This window comes from Xenopus laevis, chromosome 6S (assembly GCF_017654675.1).
Source record: "Xenopus laevis strain J_2021 chromosome 6S, Xenopus_laevis_v10.1, whole genome shotgun sequence".
Lineage (NCBI taxonomy): Eukaryota > Metazoa > Chordata > Amphibia > Anura > Pipidae > Xenopus > Xenopus laevis.
In genome coordinates this window covers 103,128,090-103,144,616 of record NC_054382.1, presented here as the reverse complement: position 1 = coordinate 103,144,616, position 16,527 = coordinate 103,128,090, and the positions used below count along the sequence as shown (strand labels likewise).

The window sequence follows — 16,527 nt, the reverse complement described above, 5'->3', positions numbered from 1 at the left end:
ACTCACCAACATTCAAGAGCTGAAGCTGTTCTGTATGGAGGAATGGGCAACAGTCAATCAACATTTACCACAAACGTTTAGTTGCAGTTATTGCCGCACAAAAGGGTCACACCAATCACTGAGTGAAAGTAAGCGAATACTGATTCACTTACTTTTGCCACATGCAGAGATGTTAATGGATCTTTTTTTTTTCAAATGCATGACCAGATATAATAATTTGTAGTTCATTTGTTTAACTAGGTTTTCTTTTTCTACTTTTAGGACTTTTTTTCAAAATCAGATGTTGTTTTAGATCACATTCATATAAAAATAGAGGACATTTTAAAGGTTCACCACTGGGCACTTGTCCGTATGGCAATGTACCCTAATTTTAGTTGAAATACAGTCCATAAAAGCGTATTTCATTATGTAACTTTGAAATAAGATATTTTTGTAATATTACAGCAAATATTAATCTGTTGGTTAATGTAGTACTGGACATTTTTGTTTAGTGAGTTTCTATATTTGTACCTACCATCAAATCTGCTTCATTTTCTTGTTTCCAGTCATCATCCTTTTTTCCTTTCACTTTGTCGATTGGTTTTCATGCAAGATTAGTTAAAGGAAGACTTTCATCTATCCCTTTTCCTTGCTGACCTTCTCTGATTCTCTAATTAGACCTCTCTTTCTTTCCTTGTTTTCCTTTTTTACTCTTTTATGTAGGCCTGACCAAAGATGGCAGTAGTGTGAATATTGATTCACTTGAGGAAGTCCCTAATATTTGAATGGAGGAAAGCTCTGATTGGTTATATGGCTTCCTCTACTTTCTATATGATGTAATGACTCCTTTTGAAACACTAGAAGATGAAGAGAGAGAATCCACAGACGATGTTGATGGTACGTCACAGAATGAAGGGGTTCAGGGAAAAAAGACCTGTATCGTTCTGGATTTGCAGAACCAGTAAACTTCCAAAATTTTGGAAAAAGCTTCATATGTTTAAAGTAACTTTTTTAAAGTTAAAGGCACAAGATTTGGGATCTTCCAAACCTCTTGGACAGTCTATAGAGGAGTATTGGGCTACTGAAAAATACAGCTGTAGCCACTGATTTACGGATCTCTTTAGCAACTGAAAGAATAATGATACTGCAATACAGGTCTTCACATAGGTCATGTAAGGTCTTGTGTGTGTCTTATGTGTGTTTTTGCTTTAGTGTTTGTTTTGGCTGCGCTAAGCTCAGCACAGCTACCTCAATATGACTGAAATGCGAAGCACTAAAGAAGTCAAAGCACGAACAACATTCTACCATGTGGCACTTCAGGATATCTTATGGCACCAGTGTGCAAATAAAGTCTTCTAGTCCAAAGGCAAAAAGTGATGTGTTTAGGCTGATAGTTACATAGTGATAGAATGTCATGAACCCTAGTCTTTCTATTTGGAGTAACACCAATGAAATGCCACATACCCCGGAGTTGGCTCGAACATAATCTTTCTGCTTAAATGTAGGCGCTTGGTGTTTTCAGAGCTTGCTCATGTTTGAATGCAATTTTCAATTGCTTGGCTGTGGCACATATTTGGTATGGCTGGGGAATTGTACATTTTCTTCTCTCTGAAATTTCTGTAAATCCTAACACTGTTTTGTAAGATCCAAATTAAAAATAATTGCAGCTATTGATTTTTCAATAAATTGTTCTGCTACTATGTGTTGTCAAGCTGCCTTACTTAAAACTGTATGTTGCAGTATTTAAAGTGGTTCTGTGTCGACTGCAAGAGGTTTTTCGTAACCATATTTGTTAAGCTTGAGTGTGTGTAGGCTAACCATATGCAACATTCAAAATTGTGTCCAAAGGATCATGGGCAGATAAATCAAAACCCTGGTTTTCCTGCCTTTTCCTTTAAAGGGGTCTCAGAATCACAATGTTTTAAACCCCCCATGAAACTCTCCAACTACATTCCCTAGTTAATCAAAAATTGAAATTACAAGACACATTACAAGACTATTCAAGGCTATACTGCTTAGCAGCAGTTTTTCAGTCATCTTGCTGTTATCTTAAATACAGAGATTGTTGGGAAATGTTGACCTCATTATATTACACTGTAATCAAACGTATGGAGGAAAGGCATACTTGTTTGGTGCGAGGACAACAACTTTACCTGCAATGGCACCTGTGTTCCTAATACAATTGCAGGAACAGAGAACATGGAGCTGAACATTGGGAAATGTTTTGTTAAAGGAGACATTTTGAATAAAAAATAAGAATGTACCAGTGCATTATACTCATTTAGATATAGAAGAATTGTGCGCAAAAAAAGTAGTGTTTCAGGCTGATTTATTGACTTTCTGCAAAAAAACCCTAATAATACCTCCCTTCTCTTCTACTTCCTTTTTCCTGAATTCCCTGGCAGTGCAAGGGAGCCAGCAGTTCTCAGCTTTTTGCACTGTAGGACAGGAACCAATCAGCAGCTAGCAGGACCTGATAGAGAACTGAAGCTTGTCTCTGCTTGTGTGACTGAATTCAATTCAACCCTTAGTAAATGTGCCCCTTAAAGTTTTAATCGATCTTCGAACGATTTTCAAAAAAAACAGACTTCTATAAACAAATGTTGGCTATAGGTTCTCGGAGGTCCCCATCGGCAGGTTTAAGGTGGCGAAGTGTCGAAGTTTTTTTTAATGAGACAGTATTTCGGTTTTCATTTTTCGAATGGTTGAAGTATTTTCAATTCGAGTCAAAGTCAAATTTGGCCTATTCGATGGTCGAAGTACCCAAAAATTACTTCGAAATTCAAAGTTTTTGAATTAGAAAATTCACTTCGAAATCGACCCTTAGTAAATGTGCCCCTAAAAGTATATATATATATATATATATATATATATTTTTTTTTTTTTTTTTTTAATTCGTATCTGTCTGTTCACCCCAACTAAATACAGAGGGGGTCAAACTATTTAGTACAGAACCAGTATTTTTGACAATCTCTGAAAGACTGCAAAAAGCAGAAGAGCCAGTGTTAACCTTTGTCAGATGCTTTACAATTGCTTATTTGCTCATGTTCAGAAGGCAGACAGCCAGGTAGATGCTGGCTAGTTTGGTTGAAAATTGGCCAAATTCCCAGACTTGAAACACCTTCCTAACTGTGTTCCTAGCTTTAGTTGCATGCTGCTGCTCTGAACACACTATATTAAATGCACAATTTAATTTGGATCTTTTCCCATCCTGGGGAAGGTTTGTCAAACATTTACTGCATAAATACAGTCCTGGCATGTTTTTTATGTGTCATTGAGCTCAAATTGCTCAAACTCTGCTTGGGTTTTGCTTGCTTCTTACGAATTGTTTCAGAAATTAAAAAAGTGTTTTCATGGTATGAAATGCTTTAAGTGATGTTTAAGAAATTGAACCCCAGAATTCTGTGACAAACCTCAATATGAAGTAGAGTTTATTGTTACTGTTCATGTGTGTATTTAACAGTTAATACGTTTTTTGTTTTTATTATAGCACCATCCTTTTTCCCTATTAGGACTCTGTATAGGTGCTCAAAGCGCCCACCTGAGAACACTACAGTAAATCTGATTGATTGGCTTATGAACTTCTATTAATCAATGCAAATGCTCCATGTGATCATAGAGAAGGACTAGGAGAGGGATGAAAATATGAAGGTGTATAGAGCCGTTTCAGATCAAAGAATGTAGAGCAGATTTCTTACTTGTCCTAATTACTAGAGCCGCTTTCATACTAGCTGGTAACCTCAAAAAAATTACCAAAACTACCCAACTATAACATTCAATGCATAAAACCAAATGAAAACTAAAGTTGATGTACACATTTTATAAATGGGTGTCGTTGAAAGTATTTGAGTACTTTTGGGGTAGTTAATAATCTGAATCAGCATTCTATCTCTGTAACGTCTGCATACAGATCAGTTTCACTTGCTCTATTTATTTGGCAGTAGGAGCCGGATATCCTTGTTTTGTATCTAATAAAAAAAATGCCTCGGGGGGGGGGGGTTCCCAAAACTTTTTTTTTTTTTTCAATTGTAACCTATAGCATCCAGTAAGAGTTTTATATACTTGCAATAGTTGATTGACTTGAGCCAATTTACCGTACCGTCCCCATATTGTATTATTTACATCCTTTATAAACCTGTATTTTATTCTTCCAGCCACCAGATCAGACTTTTGTCATTAATAGTACTTCAGCCAAATCCCCCCTGAGTATTAAATACGTGTGTATATTTTCTTCTTTTGCTCTTTGTTCTGTTACACTTTGCTTGGCTCTCTGTAATGAATTTTCTTGTAATTCATTTCCATCTTGTAAACATCAGGAATCTCACCAGGAAAGATAGATAAGAAAGAAACCAAGGCACGAGGTACTTTGCATCATTTGTGCTTTTCTTGATTAGAGATTTGTGCATGGTTTTGCTTGACACGGGTCTGACCTGCTTGGAGAAGTCTGAGAATGGTGTGGAGAATTTGCCATCCAATTTATGATGTCCTTAAACTACAGAGATGGAATGGGTAACAATGTACACCCCCCTCTGTTCAAGTTTTGTGAGCTTTTACATAAGAAAGTTGTTGACTTTAACATAGTGTGTCTATATTAAGAAAAAGAGGCTAATGTATAAGTAAGAGTTAATATATACTAATGATTTGCACCAACTAACTAGTCTATTCGTCTGGTCTATTAGCATGGTATGTTTTTTTTAAATAATGAGTTATGTAAAAGTTGTAGCAAAACAGCCATTGTGTTGCAGAGGCTACTACAGATTGTAATAATTGATCAATAGTATGTTGGCTAATATTATATAGTGCTATATTATAGCCCAGCTTTCAACCTAATCAAACAATGAGTGGGCTGATTTAGGCATTGTGCTATAGATGTGTTTATTTTTTGGGGCCATGTGCACAGTCTCAAGTTAAAGGGCATGTAAAGTCTACAATAGAATAAGGCTAGAAATGCTGTCTTTTGTATACTAAACATAAACATCAACTTACTGCACCACAAGCCTAATCCAACAAATGATTTATGCTTTCAAAGTTGGCTACAGGGGGTCACCATCTTGTAACTGTGTTAAACATCTTTGCAAGACTAAGACTGTGCACATGCTCAGTGTGGTCTGGGCTGCTTAGGGATCATCATAAACAAAGCTGCTTGAGTTCTGCATGGCTGTGAAGTAAGGCGGGGGCTCCCCCTGCTGTTCATAAGTATGATTGTTTCCCTGCTCAGCAGTTAGGGACCATCTGACAATTCCTATCCACAGCAGTAAATGAAGGGAGAATTTCACTGCATACAGTCAGGTTTCCTATACACATTTTAATTACAGCATATTGGATATAGGTTTCTTTTTCATTAAAGAAAGTAAAAATGGGATTTTATTTTTTTGCCTTTACATGCCCTTTAAACCAGGAAACAGCTTTGTATTACAGGCATGAGACCTGTTATTGAGACACGAGAATCTTTCTGTAATTTGGACCTTCATACTGTACCTCAAGTCTACTAGAAAATCATGTAAACATTAAATAAACCCAATAGGCTGGTTTTGCTTCCAATAAGGGATTAATTATATCTTAGTATGAATCAGGTACAAGGTACTATTTTACTATTACAGAGAAAAAGTGAGACCACTTTCCCATAATTTGGAGATTTCTGGATAATGGGTTTCTGGATAATGGATCCCATACCTGTATTTCAAAGTGAAATCCAGCCCAAACTAATTATGGCTAGAAATTGTTCATTTTATATACTGAACATTTTGTATTAGTCCAAAGGTTCAATAGCCTACAACAGATTATACTTGTCCATAGTGGCTCCTCATATACTGATGTTGTTGGGGCATCATTTGTGTGCTAGCGTACTCAATGTGCTCTGGGCTCTGGTTAAGAAGACTGGAAATTGTTGAAAATTGTCAAAGAATTAACAGAAAGTGATACAACATGTCTGGTCATTAATTCTGATACAGAATGCACTGGTTTTGGGCTGCCACATAATGGGAATATGAAATACTACTCACACTTGTATTATATTGAGCAGGACAGGAAGTTGTGAATGTATGTTTAAAAAAATGACATGGAAGGTTTGGAGTTATTTAGGAAATGAAAGAGAAGGAAATGTATTTAGAAAGTGGTGTGGTGGAACAGGCTTTGAAGGGAAAGCTGCTGCAATAATAAGAATCTTGCTTTATCCCAGATTAATGTGTCCTTTTATATACAGTAGTGACATCAAAAAGAACTGATTATTTAATTATTTAAACATTTTTTCAAAATGCATACAACGACTGTGATAGGGTTAGTCATGTACAACTATATGCAGACATTATTCCATACAACATACAACACATATCAGAAGGTTTAGGATAGCTCTGCTGAATACAGTGACACGTTTAATTGGTCAACGTGTAGATTATTCTGTTCAAGTCCCCAACAATGCACAAACCGTCTCCTCCAACACAATTTATGCAATTTCAAATGAATGTATAACTTTCTAATATGTATGGACTGCATGCTTTTGTTTGATGAAATAAGGCAGTTCTTTTTTTGTGCACCTGAAGCGTACAGTGTGTATGTGCATGTATGTATGTATGTATGTATGTGTATATATATATATATATATATATATATATATATATATATATATATATATATATATATATATATATATATATATATATATATATATATATATATAGACCATAGGTAGCCGGCACAACATGTATAAAAGTGTATGGTGCCTGGGTGCAGAGCTGTATAATCGTATGTACAAGAGCCCAATAGAAGCTTGCACTAACAGGACTTATGGTGGAAAAAAGAGTTTTATTTAAGCAAAAAAACAACAAACGTTTCAGCTTTGAGAAAGGCTAGGGACCTAGCCGAAACGTTAGTTGTTTTTTTGCTTAAATAAAACTCTTTTTTTCTATCTATATATATATATATCTATATATATATATATATATATATAATATATATATAATATATATGTGTGTGTGTACATATATATATATATATATATATATATATATATATATATATATATATATATATATATATATATATATATATATATATTAATATATGTGTGTAAAAGATATATAGAACTATATAAATAAGCTGATGGGCTAGTACCTTGCTCCTTTGCTGGTGAAGCACCGTTACAGTTTAGTTTCATACAGTATTGGAGTGACATGTATTTTAGCCCTAGTTTGTTATTCACTGCATACATTTACTTAAACTTGTATTTTGTGTTTGAAATATATTTTTGTTCCGTTAAAAAAAGGAGAAGAGCCAGGAGAAATAGTCAAGACAAAAACCAGGGCAAAAGGTGGTTTTGTTTGCATCGAATGGGTTTGTATGATTTTGTGTGCTCCTACTGACTGCAAACGCCCTACAGATCATTCATGCTAGTAACATTTTATTTACTACATCTGCCCTTATAGGTTTTAATATGCTTGTACTTGCTTATTTCCTTTTAGAAATCACCAGCGACAGTATCTTTTAGCCTTTTTGTTCACCAAATACTCCTTTTTACTGTTTTCTGGGGCCATTAATTTACACCTGCCCTCATGCAATTTGATTTTATTTTTAACACTGTAAAAATTTGTAAACGATGCAATAAGCCCTCTTGCGCAGACTGACACTCAAAGTAAATGGACAACAAGGATGTCATTTTCCTCAGATGTACTGAAATAAATTGGAAGTGGGCCTTGGCACATATAAACTGGAATTGAATATGCAGTAAGGGGCAAGTAATCCAGCACTGCATAACATGTTCCAAACTTTCTTTTACTTTAAGTCTAGCCTAATAAGAAACCTTGGCATTATTATGATAATTAAAACATATTTATAAAGCACAAACATGATGCTGTAGTGATGATCAGGTTTTTCAAGTGCAGTATCACACTGAGGAGTAAAATGAATCTGTCTTTTGCTCTCAATGAACATACAATATGGAGATTCTATACTGTTTGGGCACCCATCGCTCTTTTAGCTATACGTTTGTGCACTTATGAAGGTGTGTTGCATATGTTTGCATATGTTTGTGTACCTGCCTCTAAGAAGCTGATATATTTGTAATATTTGCAAATACTTTAGGGCTCTGAGTAAAGCATGGTTTTTGCATTGCATTTTATCAGAGGGGAGTAAAGTTTAAAGTAGCAAGGAATAGATTCAAGCATAGAGTGTGCCCATACACTTTCAGGTAGTAGTAAAATGCATTGCTGGTATGGCATGTTTTAAACCTAAATCGTTTTTACAACACATACACAGCAATAATTGAGTGCTGTAAAGATGAGCTGGCATTAACATTGCTTTGCATCAGGGCCGGAACTAGGGGTAGGCAGAGTAGGCACGTGCCTAGGGTGCAAAGCTGGGAGGGTGCCAGGCACATACCTCCTCTGTCGCCTACCCCAAGTCCGGTTCCCTTCTCTGGCCAACTCTGCATTTTTTCTTGCTGTTTTGCGCTTCTGCACATGCGTGCGAACTTGAATTCGCGCATGCACACGCAAGCGCAAATTTGCGCACGCGAGCGCAAATTTGTGCAGGCGCCGTGACTGCCGGGCCTGCCTAGGGCGCCTGCCCAGCGTGGCCTGGCACTGCTTTGCATTACACTGGTATTGTATCTACTTTTTAGTTAACATGTATATTTAAAGGAGAAGGAAATCTATCGAAGCAGTTTATTGGCAGTAGATTAAACAAAACAGTGCAATCTAGAACACTGTTTTCATTCTGTAGAATGCTTTACCATAACTGAGTAAACTGCAATAGAAGCTCTGTATTTGTTTAGGATAGCAGCAGCCATAGGAGTGACATCACTTCCTGCCTGAGTCTCCCCCTGCTCACTCATAGCTCTGGTCTCAGATTGCAGCAGGGAGAGGAGAAGAGAGGAGCAAACAGAGCATGCTCATGCCCATGCAGTGGAGGTTTAAGCTGAAAGAAGGACATCTGATACAGAAGCCCACGTGTACACAACACAAAGGAAAGTAATGCTGTGGGTTCTTTGCCAGAGGACTCAGAACAGCAGAGAGTATTTAAAGAGAGCTTTCTGAAAAACCTTACATAGTTGTAATCTTTCCTTCTCCTTTAAGATATGTGTGCTTTAGTTTTGGCAAGTTGGTTTATGTGCAATCACATTTTTACCCAAATATACACTGACCAAACATTATTGTAACTTTTTACAAAGTCCAAAAAATATGTTTACATTGTTTTTGGGGGAAACATCAAACATGTATGGCTTGTGCTCAGGCTTTATTTAAAGTAGTTATTTAATTCAAATTTTCTTTAGTGTTCTTAGGTGCTGATTTATCTAACACTCCTTTCTATTTAAACATATAATATATCAAGTTAAAGAGGATATAAAAGAGCAACTTAAAAAGGTGAAAGAAAAAATTCTTGTTCAGAAAAAAGAGCCAAAGGTTGTGGAGAAAAAGAAGCCGGTGAAGGAGACTGAAAAGGCCAGAAAACCACAGGAGGGGGGCAGGCCCAAAAAAGAGAAAAAAGATCAGGAGAAGGATGAACCACAACGGAAGAAAGATGAAAAACCAAAGGAACCAGTGAAAAGGACCACGAGTGGGAAGGCAACAGAGAGGGAGCAGGGGAAAAGGCCAGAGAAGAAAGAAAAGAAAGATTTAAAGAAAGATGACAAAAGGAAATGAGCCTGCTGTACTAACGCCAGCAGGATGTACTGTAATGTTTCCAGCAGCTTCTCACACACTTATGTCTGGGGGATTACACTTTGGTCATTTGCCTGAGAAGCTGCTTTGTCATAACAGCAATTGCACTGATTGCTTGAGTAGGCCAAGGAATGCAAAATAATGCTATAAAGGTCAGTCTCCTGTAGACATGTACATAATCTACTGTACAGTGCTTGTGCATCTTTTTGGACATGGATTAATTTGCAGGGTTTTAGATCAAAGCTTCGTTGAGCCAACAGTATGTGCAGCCTAACCTTCTTTAGGGTCCTGCTTTTATTGCAAGAGGACAGATTAGTTATAGGTACAATAGGCTAATTAGTGATTGCACCAACTGTCAGGCTTTCTTGGTTAAGCGTTTATGCAACTAGTACACGTGCTTTGGTTTCAAAATAAAGATATCATTAAAATGTCGTGTTCGCTTTTTTTTTTAATTCAATTTGTCAGCAACATTATCTTCAAAATCTGAATTTCAGTCTTTCAGTTTTGTTACAGCCTAAAGAACACCGATCAACAAAAATCTCATACCAAAATAACTTTCTGTGTTTTCTTTTCTGAATTCTGATGGTATTACACATTTTGTGGGGACAAAACACCAAAACTAACTAGTGTATTTACAATATGTGGTGGAACTAGGATATTGCTTTGAATTCTACATCAACATCTGCTTAGATAATTTCAGATGTCACCTCTCTGAAGAGTTACAATGTGCCACTGTGATTGGATTAGTGGAAGAGTTTATATACTGAGAACTTCCCACACCAGTCAGTTGAACTGAAGAAGCTGCTCGGATGAGCAGTGAAATGTCTTCAATAATTACTCAGCAAGTCCAGTTGTTTATTTTTGAATTACTTGTATTAGATATACCATGACCTGGATGAATGAAGATCTTCATAGTCATATCTTCGTTTTTGAGAAAATACGTCATGTTTTATCACATAATTCAGCATAACCTCATATGTAAAAAAAAAAGAGGCACATCCTATATGTTGTTTGCTTTTTAACAGGTGACAAATAAATGCTGCTTAGTGATTGGTTGCTAAAGGTGACTACATATGTAGCAAACTTGGCACATTTTTAATACATAATCCCATTGGCTTTAAAATAATTTATAATTTTGATTTGATTTGAATTTATGTTCTGGCTTTGGTTTCAATCACCTGGCGTTGAAGAAGATTGATGCCTTCTGCCATTATTATTAACATATAGGGGCCAATTCACTAACTTCGAGTGATGTATTCGAAGTAAAAAAACCGTCGAATTTCGAAGTGTTTTTCGGGCTACTTCGACCATCAAATGGGCTACTTCGACTTTCGACTACGACTTCGAATCGAAGGATTCAAACTAAAAATCGTTCGACTATTCGACCATTCGATAGTCGAAGTACTGTCTTTTTAAAAAACTTCGACCCCCTAGTTCGCCATCTAAAAGCTACCGAACTCAATGTTAGCCTATGGGGAAGGTCCCCTTAGGCTTTCCTAAGTTTTTTTGATCGAAGGATATTCCTTCGATCATTGGATTTAAATCCTTCAAATCAAATCGTTTGATCGAAGGAATAATCCTTTGCGCTAAAATCCTTCGACTTTCATGTTTGAAGTCGAAGGATTTTAATTCCCAGTCGAATATGGGGGGTGATTAACCCTCGATATTCTACCCTTGGTGAATTGGCCCCATAGTATTTATATAGCGGCAACATATTTCACAACGCTGTAGCCATGGGTGTTTCATGTGCGCGTGATACAACTTGACCACTCTTCTCATCCCTATTCATCCCTATGACCTCTACTTCTTAAAAGTAGAGGTCACATTACTTGAATATATTAGTTACAAGACATGGTTACTATTCAATTATGCTTTGGTTACATGAGCAAACTATAGCATTATTTTGGTTGTAATGTTTTTTTACCAAAGTGAGAAGTAAAAAAGAGGCACAAAGTTTTTTTCTGTATTGAATGCATAATTCTTTCTTCTCACTTTGCTAAATGCCATATAGTCATTATGCTGGTTATTTAAACTTGGATTGTGGATGCTTATTAAAGCCCTATAACTGGCATATGCAGGGTTGAAAGAAAGGTCTGTTGTGGTGCCACCTGCTGAAGATACTGAAGATGACCATCCAGCAACACAAGCTACAACTGAACCAGGTAAGATGTTTATGTAAGATCCAGAAAGAAGGTCTTTGATAGGGTCACAGTGCTTTACCTTTTCTTTTCTAAAGTTCTATATGGATGGTGGCAAACAAAGGAAATTAAATGGGAAGGGAAGGGGTGAATATCCTTAGAATATCAGAACACAATGAACTTTTTTCCAAATTATTGGAAATACACTAAATTGCTTTTTTGATGTGAACTAATTAACACATTTTTAGATTTTGATCTATTTGCTGAATTATATACGCTATCTCCTACATGAACTTTCCCACACAGAAACTGATATTTATTGAGCCAACTGCAAGACCATTTGGCTCCCTATAGGCCCTGGGCCCACCATTAATTATACAGTCTGTTTCCTCTATAGTTATAACTGCTTTTCAGTAAAATGGTTGGTGAGTCTGTATAATATAACAAAAAATACATATCCATAAAGTAAAACCTTTTATCCTAGCAATACAGTATGCTTGTTTTATGTGGTTCTCCAAAAAAGGCATATTGAACAGTATAGCCTCTATATCATGGGACTATAACAAAAAAAGCAGTTTTTTATATGGCAGAGTGCACTGGTTTGTCTAAGCTCCCAGGAGTTCACAGCTGCTGTCTCAACAGGCTATTTGCAGACTGAATCTTGAGCAGTGGAATGATTCTTATGATTTATTGACTTGTTGGTCCAATACCCACAAGCCTACAGAGTACTCTGTGTCTTTTACAGCAACAGGTGAGCCTCACTGGGGGGCTGTTGGCAGCTGGATTCTTGAATCAGCTTCTCATCTGGCTCTCACTAGTGCTTGGCTTCATAACCATAAACCATTAATCAAAGTTCCTGTTCCCACAGTGTTGTTCTACCCATTCTGGCCCTTGCTTAAGATGTAAATTATATATTTTATTCTTGTTTCTGCTCCCTTATCTCTGCATACATGTAACAATAATCTATTTTTAGTTAATGATGCCCACTTCCCAAGATATATATATACAGCTCCAACGGCACTCTCCATTCAAAAAATATCACGGCTGGGTGCTTACCAGAAAATAATGCAGTCCAATAGTTGAAAGCACTCACAGCTCATTCCATCGTTTCAATGTGTTTAAAATCACCAGCTTATAGGTAGTGATGGGCGAATTTGCCAAAAAATTTGCGAATTTCACGTGAATTTCGCGAAACAGCGCCAGCGTCTCATTTTTGACGCTGGCGCCCGTTTTATTGACGCCGGCACCCGTTTTTGACGCCGGCGTCCATTATTTCGAAAAAAACATTTTGACGCTGTCGAATTTTTGCCACAAATTTTCACGGGAATTTCCCAAATTTATTCGCTGGCGGCGAATCGCACAAATTCGCCGCGAATTCACGCCTGGCGAATAAATTCGCCCATCACGACTTATAGGGTTTATTTAACATTTACATGAGTTTCTAGTATCCGTTATCTGGATACCCCCAGCTCCCAACCATTCCGGATAACAGGTCCCATACCTTTACCTCTTTTGACACTGCACAAAGCATCTTTATATCATGGGACACATTGTACTATAAGCTGTGTTTTTCTTTTCTGCATACAGTACCAACTTTACTCTCAAGTCATATACCCAGTGGTTCAAACAATACAGCTAGTGCTGTTTTGATTCATCCTCATCATTATTTTTAATATAGCATCAGCAAGTAACAGTGTTTTTGCTTTAATTTATATCAAATAAGTGTTACAGAATAAAAATAGAAACTGAGGGCTCTGCTTACAAGAGCTTACAATCTAAAGGCAATAGTGAATTACTGTGAGCAACCCTGTGGAAATGTCCAACAAGCCTGAATCCAGCATCCAGGGGCACATTTACCTAGGGTCGAATATTGAGGGTTAATTAACCCTCGATATTCGACCGTCGAAGTAAAATCCTTCAACTTCGAATATCGACGTCGAAGGATTTACCGCTAGTGATGGGTGAATTTGCGTCGTTTCGCTTTGCCAAAAAATTCACAAATTTCGCGCGAAATTCGCGAAACGGCGAAAAATTCACGAAACGGCCCCATAGGCTAACATTGGCCTCGGTAGGTTTTAGGTGGCGAACTAGGGGGTCGAAGTATTTTATAAAGAGACAGTACTTCGACTATCAAATGGTCGAATAGCCGAACGATTTTTAGTTCTAATCATTCAATTCGAAGTCCAGGGTCGTAGCTGAAGGTAGAAGTATCCCATTCGATGGTCGAAGTAGCCATATTCGACCATTCGAAATTCTAACTATTTTTCCTCTATTCCTTTACTCGAGCTAAGTAAATGGCCCCCTTAGTGTTTAGACTACAGTGAGTTCAATAGATACCATAGCTCAGTGTCCTCATACTGCTATAAAAGTGATGTAGTTTTACATATATCGCAGCATTCTCTTTATGTGTTGAATTTCTAAACAGACAAGTACGACATGGCACCCTCCCCTAATTTGTGAATGCAAATACGTTGAGAAGAATTGTGTACACAGTAGGGATCAACATTTGGGTGCAAAGAAAAACATCATCTGTTTTTTTCCCTACAACCTAATCCGGCAAACAGAATATTAAAAGATACAGTCAAATATAAATCAATGCACACCTTATAGGAAAAACAATTAAGGGAAAGAATGGCATAATTGTGAAATGCTTCTTTTTCATGTATATCATACTAAACATAACAAGTATATATCAATTTAATAATTACAATACAACATGCAGCATACAGACCACCAAGTACCCCTAGGGGGTTATTTATTAAAGTCAGAAATGTATTTCTGGTTGGAGTTTTAAAGGGGGGATACCACTTTTTGTAAGGGAAAAAAATTGAATTTTCTGTGATTTATTAAACCCTGATGCTGCTAAAAGTCTGAATAAAAAAGTACTCCATCTCAAAGCAGCCGAGGTTATGTAGAAGTCAATGGCAGATGTCCTGTTTACAATCGGAAGATACAGATGAAGCCACTTTGGTTTGTCTGTTTGACACAGAATAAATAAACACAGACATCCCACTTATCCCATTTAACACAGAAAATTGTGTCACAGCATCCCATCTAATTAAAGCATTTACCATTGTGAACAACGGTGCTTTGGTATGCTAATGAAAAGGTTTTTAACTCACAAATCCAAGTGGCTGCATCTGTATCATGCTCTGCTCAGGGTTTAGTACAATAATCAGATTTAATTAGTGGTTTTCGGGTGTCAAATCTGAAAAAATCATACAATTTTATTGCGTCTCTTCCCGTACCAAAATTTTTCGCGTTCATTTATTGATAAATACGGTAAAAATGTGCACAAGAGTTTGGTCCAAGTGTTTATTTAAGAAGAGTGAGAAGTTTTGGGATTTTAGTAAATAACCCGCTTAATGTGCCAAAATGAATCAGTGGGAAAAGCAGACATGTATTTAGGTGAGAAACCCCAACGTTTCGGAGCAAAATTCCTTTACGAAGAATCATAACGCACACAAAGACGCATGTAAACGCAGGTTGGGACGCAGCTTGTTGCATTTTTCCTGCGTTCGGCGCTTAGGTGCGTCTGTGTGAGTACAGCAGGATTCAGACCCTGGAAATATAGGTAATGCAGCAAACAAATCTATGCACTATTTTGTGAGCACACGCAAATATATTTGCTTATATTGCCTGTAAAAGATTATTTTTTCGAAGGTTTCATTTATGCACATGTTGCAAATATTGGGCAATTATGTTGCAAGTAATGACATCTTGTGGGTGTAGCTACAGTGCACAAGTATTGTGGGAGTAAGGCAATTTGCATCTGTGTGTGCAGTTTATGGCATACTCCAAACACAGTTGTGGCCAGTAGTACTAGTATGCGCGCATCATTTATTACAAGTCTTGCGTCAGAAAATGTGCAGTTTCCTGTGCTGCAAATGTTAATGCCCAAATTAGCACATTAATTGAAGTTTAAAACATTTAATAGACTCATTCACTGGGCAAAAGTTTAACCTGTGCAACCTTTAACAGGTTTATTTAACACAGCACTGCGCTGTGTTAAATAAATGAGCCCCACTGTCCTTAGAACACTGCCATTTCCGGGACACCTCAAATACCGTTTTTTGGTCAACAAGGCCTTATAATGCTACTAACTTGGAGGTTTAGCCTTTGTAAAGACTGCTATTACAAGACTGCTATTTTTTTCAAGACCCTTGGTGCTGTTTTTTTGTTCTATATATATACAGTAGAACAAAAAAACAGCACCAAAGTTCTGAATTATGGAAAGGCCGTCTTCCATAGACTCCATTATAATCAAATAATCCAAATTTTTCAAAATTCTTTCCTTTTCCGCTGTAATAATAAAACAATACCTTGTACTTGATCCAAACTAACATATAATTAATAGAGAGAGAGAGAGCGAGAGAGAGAGAGAGAGAGAGAGAGAGAGAGAGAGAGAGAGAGAGAGAGAGAGAGAGAGAGAGAGAGTTTATAGTCCAGACAGTTGTATATAAAAAGCTTGCAGTTGACTGTAAACTATTAGTAATGCCAGGAGGAAAACCCCACTCACATTACATGCCTGGACAGATTGAAGCAAGTACAAACAGGAGAACTGTAGGTGAAATTAAAGACGTTCTGCTTGGGTGACACATCTAGACTTTTCTGTGATCCCGGGACTAGCAATAAAACACAGATAAAATAAAATATAAGCTTTATGTCAAGGAAAAAGGAAACTTTTTAAACATCACTTAGAATTCTGTACGGTTTTTGAAATAATCAAGTTACTAACTTTTAAAACCACCCCAGAG

General features: G+C 36.9%; 1 protein-coding gene across 29 annotated transcripts in view; it reads left to right on the top strand.

Annotated features, from left to right (window-relative positions):
* Positions 1 to 16,527, top strand: part of LOC108695316 (aspartyl/asparaginyl beta-hydroxylase) — an 88,507-nt gene that overhangs the window by 34,758 nt on the left and 37,222 nt on the right. For 27 of the 29 annotated variants that reach the window (XM_041567879.1, XM_041567886.1, XM_041567907.1 and 24 more), the window contains exon 4: positions 11,711 to 11,794. The exons of the other annotated variants lie outside the window; for them this stretch is intronic. In XM_041567879.1, coding sequence (XP_041423813.1) covers positions 11,711 to 11,794 — 84 coding nt within the window. The remainder of the gene's footprint in view (positions 1 to 11,710; positions 11,795 to 16,527) is intronic. 29 annotated transcript variants of the gene reach the window in all.